Source organism: Oncorhynchus clarkii, chromosome 4 (assembly GCF_045791955.1).
Source record: "Oncorhynchus clarkii lewisi isolate Uvic-CL-2024 chromosome 4, UVic_Ocla_1.0, whole genome shotgun sequence".
In the NCBI taxonomy this organism is placed as follows: domain Eukaryota; kingdom Metazoa; phylum Chordata; class Actinopteri; order Salmoniformes; family Salmonidae; genus Oncorhynchus; species Oncorhynchus clarkii.
The window spans coordinates 9,927,176-9,951,313 of record NC_092150.1 but is presented as its reverse complement, the minus strand read 5'-3'; the positions used below and the strand labels follow the sequence as shown (position 1 = coordinate 9,951,313).

Sequence of the window (24,138 nt, the reverse complement as noted above, 5' to 3'; positions counted from 1 at the left end):
AATGGATCGCCTGTCACTGTTTGACATGAGGCAGGAAAGTGGCATTGAAATGATTTGCCCAGTTGAAGCAAAAATGTGCATATTGCAAAAGGAAAATACAAATTATTTCAGCACTAACTCTGGACCATCCAAAAGATAATACAAGAGTTTGGCAAATAAAAGGCTATGGCCCCAAAAGCCCCAAAAAATGACATATGCACAGGATTTTACCTGTCCCAAAGTTAAGGGCGTTTCATAGGACTCAAAGGAAACAATGGAAAATTGGTACATGACGGTTGGAAAAAATGTCTTTATTTGAAGGGCAAATTAGTCTAAAACTACTGTTGCGGAGCAACCTGAGAAAGGCATACCTACAATTTAAAGATGCATTCCCTGACAGTGTCAACCTTTTTTAAGGTTTGAAGAACCAAGGGATTGTGTTGCTAAAGTGGTGTTCACAATATTGGTTACTTTGTACTTATGTGTCCTCAGGTGTCAAGAGGATCAGAGACAATCCTATACATTTTTTGTTATTACGTCTATGAGCTTGATTCCAATATTCACTATGAGGGAAAAGTAGACCGAATAACATGTTATAAGTGTCTCAATACAGAACTCGGACAGTGTTGCATTTAAAACTGGGCCAGTGTCTATACAGGTCCACATCTTCCAATGTTAAATTAACACTGCTGACGCTGTTATACTTTGTCAGTGTTGTCAATTAACACCTGACATAGTATTTTAACACTAGGAAGTGCAATGTTTGATTAAGGATATTACAATAATATTTGTATGTATTTTATGCCACATGCTCTTATGTACATATTTACAAAGACTTTAGGACTGGCAGCAAACAAGTTCAAACTTTAACATAACTGTATACCACTTAAACTTGTACTTCCACTCACAGATGGCCAAAAACAACACATTGAAAGTCTCTCCCCCCCCCCCCACTAAGCCAAGCCTCCAATATAACTCCCCAGTGTGCCTTGCCTTTTCAAGTAAATTGTAGAGTTTACCATCCATTATTATTTGTTAGAGGGACATGGGTGTTGAATTAATTCATTATCGGTACTGTGGATCTTACCAAATCAGTTTCTAGGCATACATTAGAACTAAAATGAAACTCCTTAGGACAATGCATTATTAAAGGCCTTACTTTGATGGCCAAGTTTTACCCTAACACAGTGTTAGGAACCTCCTGGTTTACAGGCCACATCAGGCATGCAAGTCACATTTTGATGGCTTGCCAAGTGGTCTGCAATTCCTATTGGAATCCAGACAGAGTTAGGATATCCAACAGTTTGAATTGTATTCACCTTCAACCTGCATTCAGAGTGACTGTCAGGGTTAAGAACATTGTGAGGAGACTACCTACACCATTTCAGTAACAGGTGCAATAAATCAAACTAACTGATTGGATTAGTTCAGATTTTTTTTTATTTATCTTTGTGTAGCATAAGATTAATCCATCAATAAATGTACATGCAAAAACACAGATATTAAAAATAAAAATTTCTCCCTGCAGTTGAGCATGCTGGGAAATCTGATAATGATGGGTGTGGTTTTGGTGGGAGTATTTTACTCTCCACAGAGTAACACTGACACAATCACACTCAACACTGGGGTTATTTTACACCACTGAGTGTTAATTGAACACTTACAGTCTCAATGTAACACCTGAATCCACACTGAAAAATCAACACTAGGTAACACTGGCCAATTTGTTGTGCTCTGACGGTTTTGTACGATTATGAAACATTGGAGACATTGAAATGTTTGGCAGTTATCCAATCACCAATCCATATAATGTGTTACACATCTAAAGTACTATAAAGGCCAAACAGGTTGAATTTAAATAAGGCTCTCGTAGTTGATAGCATTATCACTGAACCATTTTTTAAATACATTTTTTCAAATGCTCTTAATCTATTGTTAATGATGTACTTTCATTGTTTTGTTTTATTGTTTATGTTTCTCAACGAATCAAGGAGGATGTGTTTTGTCAGTGTAACTCAATTTCAACAGGTTCCACCTCTGATAAGCCAAACCTTTGCCACACTCCACTCCAGCAGGTGGCCATAGAGAAATGTATTTACTCGTTTACGACAAGAGCGCAAATGATTTATTGTCACCGGATGTCTTTGTCGCTGATTCTGCACATGATGAAAACAACGGTTTCCCACTAGATATTACAGCCACAAAGGCATCATTGGCTACAAAATGTTATTTTTGGTAATCATTTAAGGGAAGGGTTACACTTAAAATAAGTTTTTAATAACATAAATTGTAGAAATAGCGGAGTTTAGCAACAATTATGACTTTGTGACTGTGTTAATCATTCATCAGCGGTGTTACATTAGTGACGAAAACAACCCAGACGTTAGCTAGCAACTCGCGTTATCTAACAAGTAAAAATGTCTAACATACAGTTGTTGAGGGTTTTTCTCAACGAGAGATTAACATATGCTGCCGAGGAGATATTCGGGGTCGTTGAAAAAACTATAGTAGAGTATCAGGAGGAAGTTGTCCGTCTACAAAGGCTGCTCGACATAGTTCTTCAACCTGAGATAAAGCTACGAAGGGCAGGTGTGTTACTCGGTACGTTTGTCTAACTTACTAAATCATAATGTTATTGGACAAAAGGAGCAATGCCAAAGTGAGTCAGCATTGAGTTAACAGTTTCTTCCTTTCGCATCTCTTCCTCCAGACCTCTCTCTCTCCGTCTCTGAAATGGAGGTCCCCCCTGATCAGCAAGAGTGGAACACCAGTCTGAGGCAGGAGGACCCACAGCCCACACAGATAAAAGAGGAACCGGAGGAAATCGGGACCAGTCGGGAAGAAGAGGAGCTTCAAGGGCTTGAGGCAGATACCATAGACTCCATTTTCACTCCCGCCTATGTGAAAAGTGACTGTGATGAGTACCCAACTCACCCCTCACATCTCTATCAAACCCAAAAGGAAGAAAACGGAGAGAGAGACACTCTACCCAGTACTACATCTGAACCGATCAAAACACAACTTGACCGAGAGAACTATGTAGAATCAGAACCAACCAGTGTCTCGCAGACATTCTCTGAAGCAAATCCAGACTGTTTTGCAGCTCAGAGGGAAAACAGTAAAAGTGTTAGTGGCATGGAGAAGGGAGGACCTGCGAGAGGTTTTAAGCCCGTCAAATCAAAGAGAAGACATATGGTGAAAGGGCAAAACTCCTGTATCACTTCTATGGGCAGCACATCCACACAGTTGTCCCATCTGAAATCACACAGGCAAAGTTTTGCTTCTCCCTGTTGTTGCAAGGTGTGTGGCAAGTTTTTTAATTACATGAGTACATTAATTAGACATGTTAAAACCCATACAGGGGATAAAGATCATCAATGTGGTGTCTGTGGGAAAAGTATGGAGTCCACAGAAAGTAAGAAAGATCACCTCCAAACTCACATTGCAGCTAATGTTTCTTGTCATGTTTGTAGTAAATATTTTTCCTGTAACAGTAAACTGACAGAGCACATGAGGATCCACACAGGGGAGAAACCATATCGCTGCTGTGATTGTGGCCAAGGATTCAGCACTAGTGGTGGTCTGAAAAGACACACGCGGAGACACTCGGGAGAACAACTGTATCACCCTGATTGTGACAAAGGATTCGGCACCAGCGGTGATCTGAAAAAACACACTAGAATTTACACAGGATTATCCATATCGCTGCCCTGATTGTGGCAAAGGATTCCAGCAAATACCTTCTCAGGACACACACGCTGTGAGACATATGAGCTGAGACAGGATGTCGAATCCTGACAGAGAGCTAGCTAACATTACTAAATAACGCTAGCTAGCTCATGTAGCCAATTTATACTCCGCAACTTCTCCCAACTTTTACCACTACGATACTAACACACTTAACATGACGCCCTGGACCAGAGCTACTGACATGTAGCCAGCTAGCTAACGTTAGCCACACATTTGTAACGTATATTAAATAAATCCATATCACACGATTTGGAGGGACCGATACAAATTCACACATAGAAATGTAACGTCATACAAAACGGAGGGACACAAGAAAACGTTTACTATGTTACGGCTGGAGTTCAGACTGCATACCATGGAGATGCAAAAATACCATCTCAGACAGGCAGCTTCAGGCCGCATAATCTGCAGCTGGATGCGTCTCAAGGATTCAGCATGGCTGGTAATCTGTCAATGCACATGAAGGTTCGCACAGGAGAGAAAATACAAAAGTATTCAGTCCTGGCATCAATCTGAAAGTGGACATGAGGACTCACAGAAGCACTGTATAGGTGCAATGATTGCAGAGTTTTTAAAATGTTTATTATAGAACTCCTACAAAGTTACATTAACAATGGTCACAAGATGGAGGAAACATGATAATGTGCTGTTTGGGGAAAGTCCTCAGACAGAACATTTAGAGGTGCATTCTAACAGACAGAGAGAGACACTACCCAGGACTACAACTGAAATTATCAAAACACAACCTGACGTAGAGGACTATAGAAAATCAGAACCAACCAGTGTCTCTCAGCCATTCTCTGAAGCAAATCCAGACTATTTTGCAGCTCAGAGGGAAAACAGTGAAAGTGTCAGTGGCATGGAGAATGCTCCTCAGGACAATGCTCTTGGATGAATACTATATGACTGAATTACAAGTGGTGTAAAATAACTAAGTTAAAATACTTCAAATGACTATTTAAGGAGTTTTTTTGGGGTATCTTTACTTTACTATTTATTTTTTTCAACTTTTACTCCACTACATTCCTAAAGAAAATAATGTGTGATAAAAAATAATGCCATACCATCTGACACCCAAAAGCACTCGTTACATTTTGAATGCTTAGCAGGAAAACAAAAGGTTCCTATTCACGCCCTGATCAAAATAACATCCATGGTCATCTCTACTGCCTCTGATCTGGTGGACTCACAAAACACAAATGATTTGTTTGTTAATTGTCTGTTTGTTGCAGTGTGAGTGTTGGAGTGTGCCCCTGGCTAACCGTAAATAAAAAAATATAATGGTGCCGTCTGGTTTGCTATATATAAGGAATTTAAAAGTATTTATTTTTTATTACTTTTGATACTTAAGTATATTTGAGCAATTACATCTACTTTTTATACGTAAGTATTTTTAAAGCCAAATACTTTTAGACTTTTACTCAAGCAGTCTTTTACTGGGTGACTTTCACTTTTATAACGCTATCTTTTCTTTTACTCAAGTATGACAATTGTATACTTTTTCCACCACTGTGAGTTACTGCTTGAACCTAAGAACTCCCCATCGCTGTCTATCAGAGAGCAGGTAGTGGATTTCTGAGCTACAGGAGTCTGCTCATTAGTTATGGGATGACACTAAGCCATTTGAACCCACATCCTCCATTTATACATAAAACATGTTTGTTTTAAAGGTTTACATTTTGCCAATATGTTAAACTGTCACATTATATCTGTTTTGATGTTTCTAAAGTAGTGTTAACCATATTGGTTACTTTGTGCTTATGTGCCCTCCAGTGTCCACAGGAGCTGAGACAATCCTATACACACCGATTTATCATATCTATGGGCTTGATGTCAGTTTCCACTTCATGAGGGAAAGTACATTTTTATTGTATTTTTTACGTGTTTTGACCAGCAATTGGCTACTCACATCTCTAACTCAATAATCAAGTTTGCTGATGACAGAACAGTGGTAGGCCTGACTACCAACAACGACGAGACAGCCTACAGGGAGGAGGTAAGAGCCCTGGCGGAGTGGTTCTAGGAAAATAACCTCTTCCTCATCGTTAACAAAATGAAGGAGCTGATCGTGGACTATAGGACACAGCAGAGAGAGCACTCTCCCATCCACATCGACTGGGCCGCAGTGGAGAGAGTCAAAAGCTTCAAGTTCCTTGGCGTGTACATCACTAGACCTGAAATGGTCCCTCCACACCGACACTGGTGAAGAAGGCGCAACAGCTGGGCTTGGCCCCTGAAACCCTCACAAACTTCTACATATTACACCATCGAGAGCATTCTGTCGGGCTGTCTCACCGTCTGGTACGGCAACTGCACTGCCCGCAACCGCAGGGCTCTCCAGCGGGTGGTGCGGTCAGCCCAACCCATCACCGGGGGCGCACTGACTGCCCTCCAGGACATCTACAGCACCCGGTGTCACAGGAAGGCCAAAAAGATCATCAAAGACCTCAGCCACGCAAGCCACGGCCTGTCCACCCTCCTACCATCTAGTAGGCGGAGACAGTACAGGTGCATCAAAGCTGGGACAGAGAGAATGAAAAACAGCTTCTATCTTCAGAATGTTAACCAGCCATCACTAGCCGGTGTCTGCCCGGTACCCTGACCTGCACCTTAGACACTGTCACTGGCTGGCTACCACCCAGTACTCTACCCTGCACCTTAGAGACGGCTGCCCTAGGTACATAGACTCATTGAACACTGGCAACGTTAATGTTTGCATAATGTTTATGGTTCTGAAATTGTTTCTGTTGTTAGATACAGATAACATTAGCAATTCTGCAACATTATTCTGTTGACATTTAATTTGATCTCTGAGAAATTAAGCTAACTGATTACTTACTTTTATATTTACATACTGTATTCTCAACATACTGTAGCTCATCTCATATAACTACAGCCGTACATACTGTATTCTCAACATACTGTAGTTCATTCTATATAACTACTGCTGTACATACTGTTTTCTCAACATACTGTAGCTCATTCTATATAACTACTGCTGTACATACTGTATTCTCAACATACTGTAGTTCATTCTATATAACTACTGCTGTACATACTGCATTCTCAACATACTGTAGCTCATTCTATATAACTACTGCTGTACATACTGTATTCTCAACATACTGTAGTTCATTCTATATAACTACTGCTGTACATACTGCATTCTCAACATAATGTAGCTCATTCTATATAACTACTGCTGTACATACTGTATTCTCAACATACGTTAGCTCATCCTATTGCTCATCCTATATATTGGGCTCCCAGGTGGCACAGTGGTCTAAGGCACTGCATCTTAGTGCAAGAGGCATCGTTACAGTCCCTGGTTTGAATCCAGGCTGTGTCACATCCGGCCATGATTGGGAGTCTCATAGGGTGGTGCACAATTGGCCCATTGTCGTCCGGGGTAGGCCGTCATTGTAAATTAGAATTAGCTCTTAACTGACTTGCCTAGTTAAATAAAGGTTAAATAAAACATTCTGATATTTCTTATTATACATTTTTGGGGCTGATTGGACGTACTGCCAAATTCTCTAAAACGACGTGGGGTGTTATTTGTGCATTAGTATTGTACTGTTAGACATTTACTGCTGGAGCTAGAAGCACAATCATTTACTGTACTGCTAGTGCTAGAAACACAAGCATTTACTGCTGGAGCTAGAAGCACAATCATTTACTGCTGGAGCTAGAAACACAAGCATCTACTGCTGGAGCTAGAAACACAAGCATTTACTGCACTGCTGGAGCTAGAAACACAAGCATTTACTGCTGGAGCTAGAAACACAATCATTTACTGCTGGGGCTAGAAACACAAGCATTTACTGCTGGAGCTAGAAACACAAGCATCTACTGCTGGAGCTAGAAACACAAGCATTTACTGCACTGCTGGAGCTAGAAACACAAGCATTTACTGCACTGCTGGAGCTAGAAACACAAGCATTTACTGCACTGCTGGAGCTAGAAACACAAGCATTTACTGCTGGAGCTAGAAACACAAGCATTTACTGCACTGCTGGAGCTAGAAACACAAGCATTTACTGCTGGAGCTAGAAACACAAGCATTTACTGCTGGAGCTAGAAACATAAGCATTTACTGCTGGAGCTAGAAACACAAGCATTTACTGCTGGAGCTAGAAGCACAAGCATTTACTGCTGGAGCTAGAGACACAAGCATTTACTTCACTGCTGGAGCTAGAAACACAATCATTTACTGCACTGCTGGAGCTAGGAACACAATAATTTACTGCTGGAGCTAGAGACACAATCATTTACTGCTGGAGCTAGAAACACAATAATTTAATGCACTGCTGGAGCTAGAAACACAATCATTTACTGCGCCTGTTTTAACATCTGCTAATCGATGTACGAGACAATTGGTATGACAGGCTCAGGTAGCCTCATTCAGGTGAATGAACCTTCAGGCTCAGGTAGCCTCATTCATGTGAATGAACCTTCAGGCTCAGGTAGCCTCATTCATGTGAATGAACCTTCAGGATCAGGTAGACTCATTCATGTGAATGAACCTTCCGGCTCAGGTAGCCTCATTCATGTGAATGAACCTTCAGGCTCAGGTAGCCTCATTCATGTGAATGAACCTTCAGGCTCAGGTAGACTCATTCATGTGAATGAACCTTCAGGCTCAGGTAGCCTCATTCATGTGAATGAACCTTCAGGCTCAGGTAGACTCATTCATGTGAATGAACCTTCAAGCTCAGGTAGCCTCATTCATGTGAATGAACCTTCAGGCTCAGGTAGCCTCATTCATGTGAATGAACCTTCAGGCTCAGGTAGCCTCATTCATGTGAATGAACCTTCAGGCTCAGGTAGCCTCATTCATGTGAATGAACCTTCAGGCTCAGGTAGCCTCATTCATGTGAATGAACCTTCAGGCTCAGGTAGCCTCATTCATGTGAATTAACCTTCAGGCTCAGGTAGCCTCATTCATGTGAATGAACCTTCAGGCTCAGGTAGCCTCATTCATGTGAATGAACCTTCAGGCTCAGGTAGCCTCATTCAGGTGAATGAACACCCCGAAACATTTTTTTTATTCAGAGATCGTACATTTTATCTACTAACTTTCCCAGAATAAATGTTGCTGACATGTTTCTTGTCTAAATACATGGCTCTGCCTGCACTTTCCTCTGACAGATTTCATTACACAGTTCTGAAACATCGGAGACATCGACATGTTTGACAGTTATCTGATCAACAATCCATACAGCGTTCTGTGCATCTAAAGATCAATGAAGGCCCATCAAGCTGCATTTCACTGAGTTTCTCACATTGATAATGATTATGACTGTAATATATTTATATCATGTTCTCCTGTATTGTTGACTCTGTTTCGCATTGGTATGATTATCACTGTAATAGTGTTATATGCTCTCCTGTATTGTTGACTCTATATGTTTCTGAAGGAATCAAGGAGGATGTGTTTAACCAGGAGGATTTTTTCAACGGGTGCCCTCTCATCTGATAAGCCCAACTGACCTGGTCGCAGGCCTCTCCATAAGGCAAAAAGCCTCCTTTTGAAGGTTGGACATACTGTATTTCTGCTCCAAAGCAGACTCCCATTGACACATCATACCCCACCGCAGGCCCAGCAAGGTCGGAGGGCCTGCAGCATTTTATCTCAGCCTCATGGAAAAATGTGTAGAACATCATGAAACTAACTATAAAATGGCACATTTTTCTCTTTGCCCCATGGCAAAATCTGTAGAATATTAGGAAGTTTACTGTTTTCCCCAAGAAAATCCTAAATTCAAATATGAAAGGGGGTCCTTGCTCAGACTTAGTCGGGAGCCACTGCTGACTGCTCCATTCAACTGTCCTTAGACCCTGATACAAACAAACATTTTTAGGACAAGTGTGGATTTGTGTCAATTTTGAAACACAAGATTGCAGTGGAAAATCAAGCACTGTCGTGTGCAATTCCTGTCCCAGGGCCTAACATATCCTGATAACACTGTCGTCAGATGTTTTTCAAATGTTTGATCTCTATCCAGTTTAACAATGTATTTAGTCTATGTTGTGTCTATAGCTCTCCTATCACCACCACCACACCCTGCCTCCCCACCTCCACAACCACTCAGCTATGACCACAACTACAACATCAGATAAGACACAAGCAGAGATGGTGGCTGAAGATGAGAAATAGTGTTGGACAGAGATGTCTTCATTGAGAAACTAATCCATCACTGCATGGGTACTGAGTGATGATGGAAAAAAAGAGACATTGGTACTGAGTGATGATGCAACAAAGAGACATGGGTACTGAGTGATGATGGAAAAAAGAGACATGGGTACTGAGTGATGATGTAACAAAGAGACATGGGTACTGAGTGATGATGCAACAAAGAGACATGGGTAATGAGTGATGATGGAAAAAAGAGACATGAGTACTGAGTGATGATGCAACAAAGAGACATGGGTACTGAGTGATGATGCAACAAAGAGACATGGGTACTGAGTGATGATGCAACAAAGAGACATGGGTACTGAGTGATGATGGAACAAAGAGACATGGGTACTGAGTGATGATGGAACAAAGAGACATGGGTACTGAGTGATGATGGAACAAAGAGACATGGGTACTGAGTGATGATGCAACAAAGAGACATGGGTAATGAGTGATGATGGAAAAAAGAGACATGAGTACTGAGTGATGATGCAACAAAGAGACATGGGTACTGAGTGATGATGCAACAAAGAGACATGGGTACTGAGTGATGATGCAACAAAGAGACATGGGTACTGAGTGATGATGGAACAAAGAGACATGGGTACTGAGTGATGATGGAACAAAGAGACATGGGTACTGAGTGATGATGGAACAAAGAGACATGGGTACTGAGTGATGATGGAACAAAGAGACATGGGTACTGAGTGATGATGGAACAAAGAGACATGGGTACTGAGTGATGATGGAACAAAGTTAAACATGTGCCTCAGTTGAATAGAAAACTAAAACTATATAAAGGAGGCTGCCGGGGGAGGACGGCTCATAACAATGTCTGGAATGGAGTAAATGGAATGGTATCAAACACTTGGAAACCATGTATTTGATGAGTTAAATTACCATTCCATTAAATCCATTCCAGCCATTACTATGAACCTGTCCTCCCCAATTAAGGTGCTACAAACCTCCTGTGGTACTGAGTGATGATGGAACAATGTAAAACATGTGCCTCAGTTTAACAGAACACGAAAACTATATGAAAGTGGTGTTGTGTGGGTGTGGGAGGGGGGGGGGGGGGGTGCAACCCAAGACAGTCATAACACACTATAACATTACTGTACATTATTACATACATTCCTGTATATCACTGTATGTTATTGTTCATGGCTGTGTTGTGTAAATGTTGTCCAAAGACCTCCACTACATATGCCCTCTGCTGGCCAGACTGTCTGATATCCCTGTTCAAATAAAGAACCAGGCAGAAAGCCCAGATTCAAGGGAAGCCACTCCTACTGCTCAGAACAAACCGTTAAACCGGAAAACTAAACCTATCTCTGTGAATCGGCTGCTCAGTCTGATAGGGTATTTCACAATGGCAGAAGCCCATTTTGAAGATATGGATTTGATGACCTGTTCAATCTGTCTGGATCTACTGAAGGATCCGGTGACTACTGCCTGTGGACACAGTTACTGTATGGGCTGTATTATAGAACACTGGGATCAGGATGATCTGAAAGGTTTCTACAGCTGTCCACAGTGCAGAGAGACCTTTATCCCACGACCTGTTCTGAACAGGAGCACTGTGCTGGCTGAAGTGGTGGAGAAACTGAAGAACAGAGGACTCCAGGCTGCTCCCCCTCCTGCTCACTGTTATGCTGGACCTTTAGATGTGGCGTGTGACAGCTGCATTCTGAGAAAACTCAAAGCTTTCAAGTCTTGTCTGATGTGTCTGGCCTCTTACTGTGAGACTCACCTCAAACTTCACAATGACCTCAACCGAGGAAAAAAACACAAGTTGATTGATGCCACTGGACAACTCCAGGAGAAGATTTGCCCTCATCATGACAAACTGCTGGAGGTTTACTGTCGTACAGATCAGCAGTGTATCTGTCTGCTGTGTGTGATGGATGAACATAAAGGCCACGATACAGTGTCAGCTGCAGCAGAGAGGACTGAGAAACAGGTAAAGATGTGAACAGTCAAATATCACACAATTCATTTAAAGATGTGTTAAAGATCTCTTTCAGCCTGGCATCCAGACTAGTGAGTGAAAATAGGTGTAAGAAGAATAGAGAGAATCACAAGTAGTTCGTGTGGCAAAACTTTTGTATGTAAAGTATTTTTGTTTAAAAATAAATGTCTAATCTGATAGGTTGGCGAGAGATTTCAAGGGTGGGGAGAGAGCCAGAGAGGGGTGGACATGGAGGGGGCTTGCCTTGAATCGCTGAACACAATGACATGACGTGAATAAGAACGTGTTTGGGTTATTACTAGCATCATAACTTCACTGAAATACAGAATGATATACTAGACATTAGAAATCATTTAGGAACAAAAAATAACATGATTACCCACACACACATAATATTAGATTACTTGTTATATAAATATTCATACACATAGCTCATATAAACAAAGACATTCCGTCGTAAGAACACATACACCCAGCCATAAGACTGACCCCCTCTTCCTTATATAAACACACATCTCATCTCCCTCTAACTGGCCGGTCCCAAGAGCAAAGAACTTTTGCTGTGCACCAATGGGGCCCGCTCTGGCTAGAGCAAGGCCCGCCTCCAACCCTCCGACCAGTCAAGAAGACCGAAACGACAAGACTCCACCTACTTTATTCTATGTATAAAAATGTATGTAACCATTGTATAGGCCTCTTTTTCACCTGGCTCCTTGCCGAGTTATGTGAACTAGGTCCGTGCACGTAAAACTGCGGGACAAGATATCTCTGACTCATTAAAACTGTCTTTCGTTACAACTGAAATCCACTCTGTCCAGCGTCCGTGATTTGGTCTCAACTCTCCAGTATTTGAACACTAACAGAATTGGTAGCAGAGGATGGTTGTTCTTGAATTCGATCTATTATAAGTTAGTGTGAGAGGCCGAGACTGATCACGGCTAAAAAATCAGACGGAAGAGTGACTTCCCCAGCCATTCATCTTGCCTCAGGAAATCTGATCGGAGCGCTCTATATAAAGGTGAGCAGAGCCCGTTATATCGAAATCTGCATATTGTATTATAGCCTAAACCAAATTTTGATCAGAAAGTACTGGGCGTGAGTATGAATCGGTGCCCAAATTATTTACATAAGAACCTAAGACATTGATCGGGGAGATCTTGTTTTGCTCGTTTTTATTTTTTATTTGTATTTTTATTTTTTATCAATTGGCCTATTATTAGAAGTGTAGTATGTAAAAGCATGTAAAAGTTCCTATTAAATAAGTGCTTACTGTTTAATTGGTTGTGTTTAGAAGTGTAGTATGCACGTAGAAGTTCCTATTGAATAAGTTCTAAACTGTTTAATTGGTTGTGTTTAGAGATTTAGTTAATTAATAGATCGACTGAATCTGCATGTAAAAGATCCTATTGAATGAGTTGTAAACTGTTTAATTGGTTATGTTAGAGGTGTAGTCGAATAGATATAGGATATGTAAGTTTGGCCTTCCACTAGACAGAGATCGGGAATGATGTGGCTATTGCACATCAAACAATAAACATAAGATGAACCAGAGTTGACATTCCATGATTTGGAGATGGGGGAAATTAAATTGAAAGAAACGTTTGTCGCGGAGTAGGTTGGGATACGTAACTGGGCTATTATGCACACGTGCTGGTAGACAAAGCCACCTTAGTATCGAATGGCCGTGCAATTTTGATTGACAGCAGCCGGCCCGGAATACTGATTTTCGTTTTTTTCATTCCTGTTGATATTGCCTAAAGTTTAAAATTATTCTGACAATTGCTATAGAATCGCTGGAATTTACTGATATAAGTTCATAAAGGAACTTACTGAATTGTTTCTAGAAAGTATTTAAATAAGCCGCCGAGCTTAGTACAGACTTTGTTTTACAGACGCTAAAAGCTACACACTGATTTTGGGGTTTTTCTATTCTATCCATATTTCCTAAATATATAGAATTATTCTGACAATTGCTATAGAATCGCTCGAATTTACTGATATAAGTTCATAAAGGAATTTACTGAATTGTTTACAGAAAGTATTTAAATAATTCACTGAACAACTCTTAGTTGTCTAGAAATTCTATCTATATTTCCTAAAGAGCTAGAATTACTGTGAAAATTGTTATAGAACCGCATATATTCACTGATATATTGTTCCAAAAGGAAATCGCAGAATCATTTATAGAAAATACCTAAACGAATCGCTGAACAAATTCAAATAAAATACCGGTGAAATACACACGTGGCGGGCGTCACATACTGATAACCCCCTTTGTCTCGACCAGGGACAGGCTAAGCATACAACGATAGAAATAAACACCACATAGTAAGAATTGAATATACCTAAATAACGCATTATACACATTATCAGACGAACTAGATAAAATGTCTGCAGCTACCACGCCCAAACTAAAATTCAATGATTATTTAGATCAGAGTATGATTGATAGAGCGGGAGGTAAAAAACAGTATGGGAAAGTGGAGAAAGTGTGGAAAGGATTACGGATAAGATGGACACAAGCAGGTTATTTTAGCGGAGGACCACCTACAGGGGGGAAACTCCAAGATATGCAGACAGAATTAGAGGACGCAGTAGAGCATGCAAAAGCGAGTGAGGCGGAGAGAAACAACATACACAGGTTCAAAAAAGTAGGTACAAGAGAGAGAGAGAGAGCAGAGGGGGAGCTCAAGATAGGTACATGGGCCATACAGGAGAGTAGGAGGGTGCTGCCCAAAAACACACCAGACATGATGGGCGTGGCTATTGTGGCGTCGGGGGATGTTAAAGCTCCGCCTGAGAACTTGCCCACGGCTCCCCCTGTGGCCGTTTCTCCCTCACTATATCCACAATTGACAATGGAGGCAGTTCAGCCCCCGCCATACTCAAAGGGACAAAATCACCGGAGCCCGTCACACAACCCATTCCTGCCCAGGGCACCTCCCACAATACAGGCTCCAGTTCTGAGAATAGACCAAGGGGAGTTAAAAGGGGAAATTACCCTGGGGATAACGGCTGGCCATATGGTATGTGAACAGTTCGAAACTGGGATTCCAGGAGCAGGAGACCTCCCCCAGGAACGGAGGCCGCAATGCTCCTCTGTGAACTCTCTCACCTCTGAAACCAGAGGACACCTACAAACAAGATTAGATTCAAACCACTTCTATCAGACGGATAGGGAGGACTGTCATCAGAACATGGATATCGAAAACGAAGAAGAAATTGACATGGTGCTCACCCCAGCTCCGATGGGAGCTCCAAACGTGACTAAGATGCAGGAGCTGCTGAAATCATCAATAGCTCGAGCTAAGGAACTCAGGGAGCTAATAGCTAACCAAGATAACAACAGAGAGGGAGCCTACCGTGTGGAAGGCATAATGAGAGGAACAGTAACCAAAGTTACCGAATCAATGGGGTCCGAAACACTCCGTCGGTCCTCCAGAATTGCTGATAGAAGAGAGCGAGAGCAGGAGATGGCAGGACAGTACCCCCTGCGACCGACACCAGGTGATGCACACACTGTGGAGTACCAGCCCTGGAAAATGACTGATTTAACAACACTGATGGGACAGATGCCTAGCCTACATGGAGGAGCTTCAGCGTGGCTACATCAACTGCAGACACTTACGTCAGGCCTGCAACTCTGCCTAGGAGACATGAAAGCACTTCTAGCAAGAGCCACCGACCACGGAACCATGGAGGCCCTCATGACAGCAGCTGACCTTGGATGGCGGGCCCCAACACTGCCCATAGACCACTTCCGTACCAGATTATGGGAAGTTCTACGGAGAGCATACCCTACAGAAAGAAACCATGCCACCTTATCCTCCTTTACAATCAACCCAGGTGAGCAACCTGCAGCATACCTGGACAGGGCTAAGACCACATGGAGATCGGTCCACGAAGAACCATTCGATCACACTGATACCACACTCAGCATGTGGAAGGAAATGGTGGTCAACGGGTGTCCCGGAGATGTTAAAACCAAACTCAGAGGAACGGTAGGGTTGTTTGCACTTCCTCTGACCCAATTCAACACTCATGTGCACCACCATGTGACCCAGCACAACAAGGAAAGAGGGGGTGCTGAGAGCCAGGTGCAGTCCCTCCAGGTACAACTCCTGAAACTCCAATTGAAGGAAGCACAACAAGGAGAAAAACCTAAGAAACAGATGGTGGCGGAAGAAACGAAGGAGACGGGCACCAAAACAGACATCTCTCAAATAGTGGCCCAGACTATCTCCCAGATGATTCAACAGCAGGCCGGTCCTCAACCAGCCGACCCGGGGCCTTGGTATCCCCCGCAACCACAATTTGCATACCAGCCGCAATGGATACCAGGCCATCCAAAAAGAGGGGTTTGTTTCAACTGTAGAACTCCAGGGCACTACTCACGAGAGTGTCCATACCCACTCACACCACAACAACGCCAGTGGAACTCTACGAGAGGTCCATATGGGAAGGAAAGGGGTGGAAATAGACCTCAACAGTACGAACATCAGCAACCAGGACCCACACCCATGCATCAGCAACCCGCATACAACCAACCGCAGTTCCAGGGAATGACTGGGAGCACCATCCCCTGGTCATAAAAATGCCCACCACCCACGGCAGAAGAAGGAAACAGCAACTCCCAGACGGTTCACATGTCACCCTTCAATCAGCCATCAACCCTCAACCAGCATCGGCCAAATTAGCTGAAATCATCGGATTGACGCAGGTCCTCATCAGAGGAAAAGGAAAGACTGAATATCTATACAGACTCAGCCCATGCCCATGAAGCAGGCCACACTGATGGACCCAGAACTTTTATGAGAAACACATGGCCCCACACACGAAGGCAAACTAAAGACCCTCCAAAAAGGCCTCGCACATCTGGTGGCACCCTCACATAAAAAATATGACTGACTTATTTTATGACGATGATTTATTTTGTGACGAATGCAATGGTTGTGACAGACACAACCCAAAGAAACCATATCAAACACCAATGGGCTCATACGTAATACCTAATGCATGTTTTCAGGATATTAGTATAGACTACACCGACATGGGCCCCGAAAATGTATCTAAAGGCAAACTCTATCTCCTAGTCATAGTAGATAGGTTCTCCAAATGGGTAGAGGCAATAATAACAAAAGGGGAGGATGCTAGGTCAGTCTTTAAGTGGCTACAAACCAAACTAATACCCAGGTATGGCATCCCAAGACAAATCAAATTTGACAAATGGCTCACATTTAACAAACACCTGAGACAGGTGGAAGAAAGATTTGGCATAACCCACAGATTTGGATCTGTGTACAGGCCCCAATCCCAAAATCTGGTGGAACGTCAAACCAAAAGCTAAGATAGCTTTGGGATAATGACTGGTAGAGTCATGCATGGTCCACCAAGGGAGGGAGGTCATATGCCCGCCCTTGATGTACAACAAATTGTAATGTCTAATTATGTGAAAAAACTGACGGTTCTCTCTGCAGCACTCTCTACCCAGGTTCACAAGGTCCAGGAGGGGGAGCTGCCGGGGGACACGCCACTACTGAAGGTAAAGGTTGGCGACGGGGTGAGGGTTACAGTCCACAAGAGAAAGTGGCTGGAACCCAGGTGGACTGGACCGTACGAAGTGAAGGAGGTTACTTCACACTCAGTCCAGGTCAAAGGTAAATCAGGCACACCTTGACACCGCCTTACACATTGCACCCCAGCCCCAATTCCTTCTAGAACACTGACTGAAGTCAGAGCTGATTTGAGCGGCCTAAATTCGATTCCAAATGAAGACACTCCTTCCTCAGGTGATGCGGCATCAAACTCCGCCTCCCCTGAGAAGGGAACCTCGCCCAGTTAGAGGGAAATTTCTCCCTCTCTGGGTGAGGCTGGGGATATCTGGTCCCTTATTTGTGATATTCATACTGATATTTGGAGTAACCCTAGGACTCTCACATGGTTAATTGAACAACTATTTCACCCTGCCACATCACATACACCAACCCCTACACATGTCCCTAACTCCTTTCCTGATATCACTCCCTCCAATCACTCCCGTCCCAAACGTAGCACTACACCTACAGACCCACCATGCAAACCAGACAAGGTTAGGAGCACCACCTTATGTATACCCACGATTGCAACCGCCACCTTTCTGCTATAGTTTTCACGTCTAATAGACGTGAAGAGGGGGATTTGTTATATAAATATTCATACACATAGCTCATATAAACAAAGACATTCCGTCGTAAGAACACATACACCCAGCCATAAGACTGACCCCCTCTTCCTTATATAAACACACATCTCATCTCCCTCTAACTGGCCGGTCCCAAGAGCAAAGAACTTTTGCTGTGCACCAATGGGGCCCGCTCTGGCTAGAGCAAGGCCCGCCTCCAACCCTCCGACCAGTCAAGAAGACCGAAACGACAAGACTCCACCTACTTTATTCTATGTATAAAAATGTATGTAACCATTGTATAGGCCTCTTTTTCACCTGGCTCCTTGCCGAGTTATGTGAACTAGGTCCGTGCACGTAAAACTGCGGGACAAGATATCTCTGACTCATTAAAACTGTCTTTCGTTACAACTGAAATCCACTCTGTCCAGCGTCCGTGATTTGGTCTCAACTCTCCAGTATTTGAACACTAACAACTGAAATACAGAATGATATACTAGACATTAGAAATCATTTAGGAACAAAAAATAACATGATTACCCACACACACATAATATTAGATTACTGAAAATTATTATGCACCATATATTGCTGTATTTTACATACTAGATAATCAACGTGGGGCTATGCGATCTATGGAAAATAATTAACGAAGTGGAAGGTGTGCTAACCAATGTTCCCTCTAAACTGCGCGCTTGCGCGGCCGCGCTCCTCCTCCAGGATAATAAATACCATCCAGCATAGAGATGCAAGAGACTGAGCGTCACTGAATTCCGCCCCATTAGTTTGCACTATGTAGATCAACATTTATTCTGTGATCGAATCAACATTATATCAGCCCCTTTTCAATGCAACAAACCAAAACAAATTTAACTTTGCAAGATCGAGTCTGCTTTTCAGATCAGAGCGCAGGAAGCTCGTGTGCACATTTATTGAAATTATTTTCTAGTTAGCGAGTTATTAGGCCAGTTATAGATAGCTAGAGGTCAGCAATGGAGAGTTACTGCTTCCTAAAGCAGCACACAATGTATAGGCTACATTTCAAGCTACCTTTATAAAGCCAATCAGGTTAGAAAGATTATGTCAAAATTAAAGGGGCAGTGTTGTAGTTTGATACAGGCTTGAATATGTAAATATGCTAATTGGCAGAGGGGTAGCCTACATGGTCTAATTCTCTGTGTGGTGATAATAATTCATTTTATTTTGTACCCCTGTTTCTTGCATTAGGGAACACAATACAATGGTATTTACAGTCACCTATTTGGACCACGATGTTACAGACCAAGTAAAGCATCATTATCTAATGTCAAGCCTTTCATAATGTAAAACCATTTCATGCAATGTAGACCTGCAATGAACACCACATATATGTTATGGGATTTGCTCCATTGGTTTTGTTAGTAGGCTTACATTATGCTCAGATAGCCAGAATATATTGGCTACTGTCTAAAACTGTAAGGGTATATCCTCAGTGTTCACTGTAAATGCGCGCCGGACGTTGCACAAAATTCTCACAATGTTCAAGTTTCTGCTCACAAGACTTAACATTTGCTCTGTGCCCCAAAACATGTGATGGAACATTGATGCAAACCTTTCATGGAATTGCATTAATAACAGTTCTGTTCCAGAACACTACAGATCGCTTTCGTTCCCGGTTCTGTTTCCGATCCTCTAAAAATGACTTATTTTCCGGGTTTCAGTTCTGTTCCCTGAAACGTTCCTTCAGAACTGAAAGTGAACGTGGTTTCAACATCAGGGAAAGATGCTTTTTCAACCCTTTTTACGCCATTTTGCTTTCTGGGTACCTTGTCAGATGCACAGTAGCCTACCTGATAGTTAGTGATTTATTGGTCTGATAATCTTCTCTGCAGAAGCAGATGGGGGAAAACAGTTTGAAATCCATGCTGAGAATCCAGGAGAGAGAGAAGGAGATGCAGGAGCTGAGACAGGCTGTGGACTCTCTGAAGGTGAGTGATGGGACCAATACTTTAATAATATTCAGGCTGTCTGGGGTCCTGATGAGAGATAAGTTAATAGGGAGGATGAAATGTCCCCTCTCACCTCTGTCCTAACAGCACTCTGCACAAGAGGAGTTGTCTGACAGTGAGAGGACCTTAACTGAGCTGATCCTCTTCATTGAGAGAAGGCGCTCTGAGGTGAACGAGCTGATCAGAGCCAAGGAGAAGGCTGAAGTGAGTCGAGCTAAAAGGCGACTGCAGCAACTGGAACAGGAAGTGGCTGAGTTGAAGAGGAGAGATACTGAACTAAAGCAGCTTTCACACACAGAGGATAACATCCATTTCCTCCAGGTGACACTAACTTAAATGTCGCAAAGAAATTGCTTTTCAGTGGCTGTCTCTAGACATTCTTTCCCTGTGGAATGTGTTTGAAATCAAATAACCTTTGTCTTTCTCAACATCATAGAGTTTCCAGTCTCTCTGTGTTACTCCTGGATCTGAGGCCATACCCAGCATCAGTATCACATTTGAACAAGCGAAGAAATATGTCTCTGACCTGAAAGAGATCTGCAAGGTGGAAATGGACAGGATATCCAGCAAAGATGTGTTTAAATCAAATACTATGATTATAATATTTGTTTTTATTATTGTCTTGTTTCTAATGTTTTTTGGGAGAGGGGGGGGGGCGGGGGATGAATCAGCTTTAATATTGCAGATAGATTGTGACTTATATCAGCGTAATTGTCTGCATCATTTCCAATACCCCATATATATATTTTGAAAACATCATCTTAAATATATTTTCCTTTTTTTATGAATTTCCCCAAACCCTACCACCACTCCCCTAACTGGAGTAAACTAATGGACAGAATACTTAGGCTTCCACTTCCAGCTTATACATAATACATACATTTCACGGACACTGTATTTGACATTAGTTATCTTTTGTTTGTTTTTACTCCCATCCCTCAGCTCCCCTCAACCTCTCCCATCTACCTCTGAAGACCATCCAGTTTTGATTTCTATTTGCCATATACATTTCTCATATTCTGAACCTTTCTAATCTCACAGTTTCTACAGATTGTAAATATTAAGGATAAACACCTTTGCTAAGAGTATTATTATATTATTGATCGATTGACTGTGACTTTTCAACAACCAGTAGCATGAATATGTTAGTACAGCACACACTACACAAGCAATGCTCACGTTGAGTGGACGCACACATCACTCATTAACTTGACTAGGCAATCTCTTCTCCCATATGACCAGTTGGAAAAGTCTAAGTGGGATCCTTAGGACCTTTAGGGTTTAGTGTAGGGACATCCAAAGGATACCATTTAGCATCAACCATGCCAAATTTCCAATTTCCCACTCACTTTTAGAAACTCAAATGGGGTGCGTTCAGTTAGATTAAACACTTGCTTTGTTGTGTAACGGCTTGTACTGAATGACACGTTTCCCAAAAACGCTCTTCAATGTTCTGCTCCGTTTGGTGGGTGTGGCAGGGTGTGGCAGGGTGTGGCATGAAGCAACAAGTGGTGCATTTAAAGGAAAGCGGCCATGCTGACAGCATTCCCTAAATCACAACCCAACCCCTTGCAATTTTTCAACTGGTCGTTCAGAACAGCACCTTTTCCGTTTAATTGAATGATGCATTACATTTTATTTGTGCTGAATGCAGCCCTGATGCCCAAGGGAAGGGTGCCAGAGGTGATTGGCCAACATATGGGTGCAGAGATTGGCTGACTGACTTGTCAATAATATATTCTTAAAGGCACAGGGCCTTTTTCCTCTTCCTGGACTGGTTCCTGCTGACATTGGATCCCAACACAGCACATCAACTCCTGTGTCTGTCTGAGGGGAACCAAAAGGTGACCAGGAGTGATAAAATTCAGCCTTACCTCAACCATCAACACATATTCAGCCACTGGAAACAGGTTTTGTGTGGAGAGTGTCTGTCTGGAGCATGCTACTGGGAGGAAGAGCGGATCGGGTTGAGGTTGATTTAGCCATCTCAGATAAAGCCATCAGCAGGAGAGGAAGTGGTAATGACTGTTGGTTTGGAGGTAATGACCAGTCCTAGAGGTTGTACTGTTCTGCATCTACATGCTGTTTATACCACAGTAGTAAAGAGACAGATATCCCTGCCATCTGCTCAGACTGTAGGAGTGTACCTGGACCACAGCGTTCCTACCGACAGTGAGTCACGTGGACGTGGAACGTTATAATGGGGAAAACGAGTGACCTAAGCGACTGAGTGTGGTCTGATCGTCGGTGACAGCCTCGCGGCATCCAGTATCTCAGAAACGGCCACCCTCCTGGGCTTTTCACGCATGACGCTGTCTAGGGTTTACCGACAATGGTGCGACAAACCAAAAAGCATCAAGTCAGCGGCAGTTCTGTGGGCGAAACAGCTCGTTGATGAGAGGTCGAAGGAAAATGGCAAGAATCATGCAAGCTAAAAGGTGGGCCATCAACGGACAAATGACGTCTCAGTACAACAGTGGGGTGTAGAACAGCATCTCGGACCGCAGAACTTGTCGATCCTTGTCACGGTTGGGCTATTGCAGCAGACGACCACATCGGGTTCCATCCTGTCAGATAAAAACAACAAGAAGTGGCTCCATCCCGGTTTCTGTTGCATCATGCTGATTGTAGAGTCAGGATTTGGCCTAAGCAGCGTTGAGTCCATAGACCCGTCCTGCCTGGATTCAACGGTGCAGTCTGTTGACGGTGGAGTACTGGTGTGGGGAATGTTTTCCTGGCACACATTAGGTCCCTTGATACCATTTGAGCAACGATTGAACACCTGTCATAAAGAACTAAAGGTGTTCTGGAGTGTCCGACCCAGGAGTAGATGTGTGTACCTAATAAACTGGCCACCCAATGACAACATTGGTATCAGCAGTCTGATAGTACTATGGTATGATAAGAGTGTCTACTAAATGAATTAAATATAAATGTACATGTAAAAATGTTGATAAATACTTTATTGAGGAAAAATGTACTTGATACGATTGTGAGAGGTTGATGTCTCACCTAGAACAGCTGTCTTAAGGTAAATGCACACATTTTAAGTCTCTGGATAAGTGTCTATTAAATGACTAAAACATATATGTGAAAGTGAACAATTGCAGATGAGTATTATTCTAATGAGCTCCGCCCCAAAACAAGATCATATGCAAATAGTCTGGGTAGCAATCTGAACACCCCCCTCTTCTACGCTGCTTCTACTCTCTGTTATTATCTAGGCATAGTCACTTTAATAACTCTACATACATGTACATATTACCTCAATTACCTCAACACCGGTGCCCCCGCATATTGACTCGTACCGGTACCCCCTGTATATAGCCCCGCTATTGTTATTTACTGCTGCTCTTTAATAATTTGTTTTTCTTATCTCTTACTTTTTTGTTTGTTGGTATTTTCTTAAAACTGCGTTGTTGGTTAAGGGCTTGCAAGTAAGCATTTCAGCTGCTGGTCATTCTGAAATAACCTCTGTCTCGAGTTCCCTCCTCTAGTCTTTAAACGGTCAGGCTGATACATGATACATGGTAGATCCAACAACTAAAAGTCCTAATATAATACAGTTTCTTCCCAACCAGATTATTCTCCCTCTACCTCCTTGGCCTTTTTCTTCTTTTTCTTCTTCTTGGATGATTTCCTTGCTGTATTCGGCAACTGTAACAAATAACATTTGATTTGAAGATCAATGATATTACCCAGTGTGCTTTGCAGTTCATTTTGGGATGTTCATTTTCACATACACATTTACATGTTGGTCATTTAGCAGACACTCTCATCCAGAGTGACTTGTTCAACTAAGGTAGATGAACATTATATCAGTCATTGCAAGAAAACGTTTTTGTAACCGGTACTGAGAATGTTGTTAATTTTGATAAATTGATCTTTATGGTATTTAATAATTATGTTTTGTAGTTATTAACCATCACCATCTGCAGTATCCTACTGTCTGAGTGAAATAAGAGGACCACACAACATGTCATAGTGGGAGGACTACACAACATGTCATAGTGGGAGGACTACACAACATGTCATAGTGGGAGGACTATACAACATGTCATAGTGGGAGGACTACACAGCATGTCATAGTGGGAGGACTACACAACAT

At 42.4% G+C, this 24,138-nt stretch overlaps 2 protein-coding genes across 2 annotated transcripts; both read left to right on the top strand.

Annotated features, from left to right (window-relative positions):
* The first annotated feature begins 2,182 nt into the window (after nt 1-2,182).
* Nucleotides 2,183-5,178, top strand: LOC139407556 (zinc finger and SCAN domain-containing protein 22-like). The gene is made up of 2 exons (XM_071151381.1): nt 2,183-2,580; nt 2,690-5,178. The coding sequence occupies exons 1-2, from the start codon at nt 2,397-2,399 to the stop codon at nt 3,691-3,693; spliced, it is 1,188 nt and encodes a 395-aa protein (XP_071007482.1). The 5' UTR covers nt 2,183-2,396; the 3' UTR covers nt 3,694-5,178.
* Nucleotides 5,179-11,253: 6,075 nt separating this feature from the next.
* Nucleotides 11,254-24,138, top strand: LOC139406397 (E3 ubiquitin/ISG15 ligase TRIM25-like). Its single transcript, XM_071148942.1, has 4 exons — nt 11,254-11,873; nt 19,914-20,009; nt 20,118-20,351; nt 20,467-24,138. Exons 1-4 carry the CDS (start codon nt 11,283-11,285, stop codon nt 20,779-20,781), a joined length of 1,236 nt encoding a protein of 411 aa, XP_071005043.1. The 5' UTR covers nt 11,254-11,282; the 3' UTR covers nt 20,782-24,138.

What these genes read in the sequence shown, in the direction of transcription:
- LOC139407556 (XM_071151381.1), top strand. Translation starts at nt 2,397, where the DNA reads ATGTCTAACATACAGTTGTTGAGGGTTTTTCTCAACGAGAGATTAACA. An exon ending in AAGGGCAGGTGTGTTACTCG is followed by an intron (nt 2,581 to 2,689) that starts GTACGTTTGTCT and finishes CTCTTCCTCCAG; the next exon opens with ACCTCTCTCTCTCCGTCTCT.
- LOC139406397 (XM_071148942.1), top strand. Translation starts at nt 11,283, where the DNA reads ATGGCAGAAGCCCATTTTGAAGATATGGATTTGATGACCTGTTCAATC. An exon ending in AGGCTGTGGACTCTCTGAAG is followed by an intron (nt 20,010 to 20,117) that starts GTGAGTGATGGG and finishes CTGTCCTAACAG; the next exon opens with CACTCTGCACAAGAGGAGTT. An exon ending in ATAACATCCATTTCCTCCAG is followed by an intron (nt 20,352 to 20,466) that starts GTGACACTAACT and finishes TCAACATCATAG; the next exon opens with AGTTTCCAGTCTCTCTGTGT.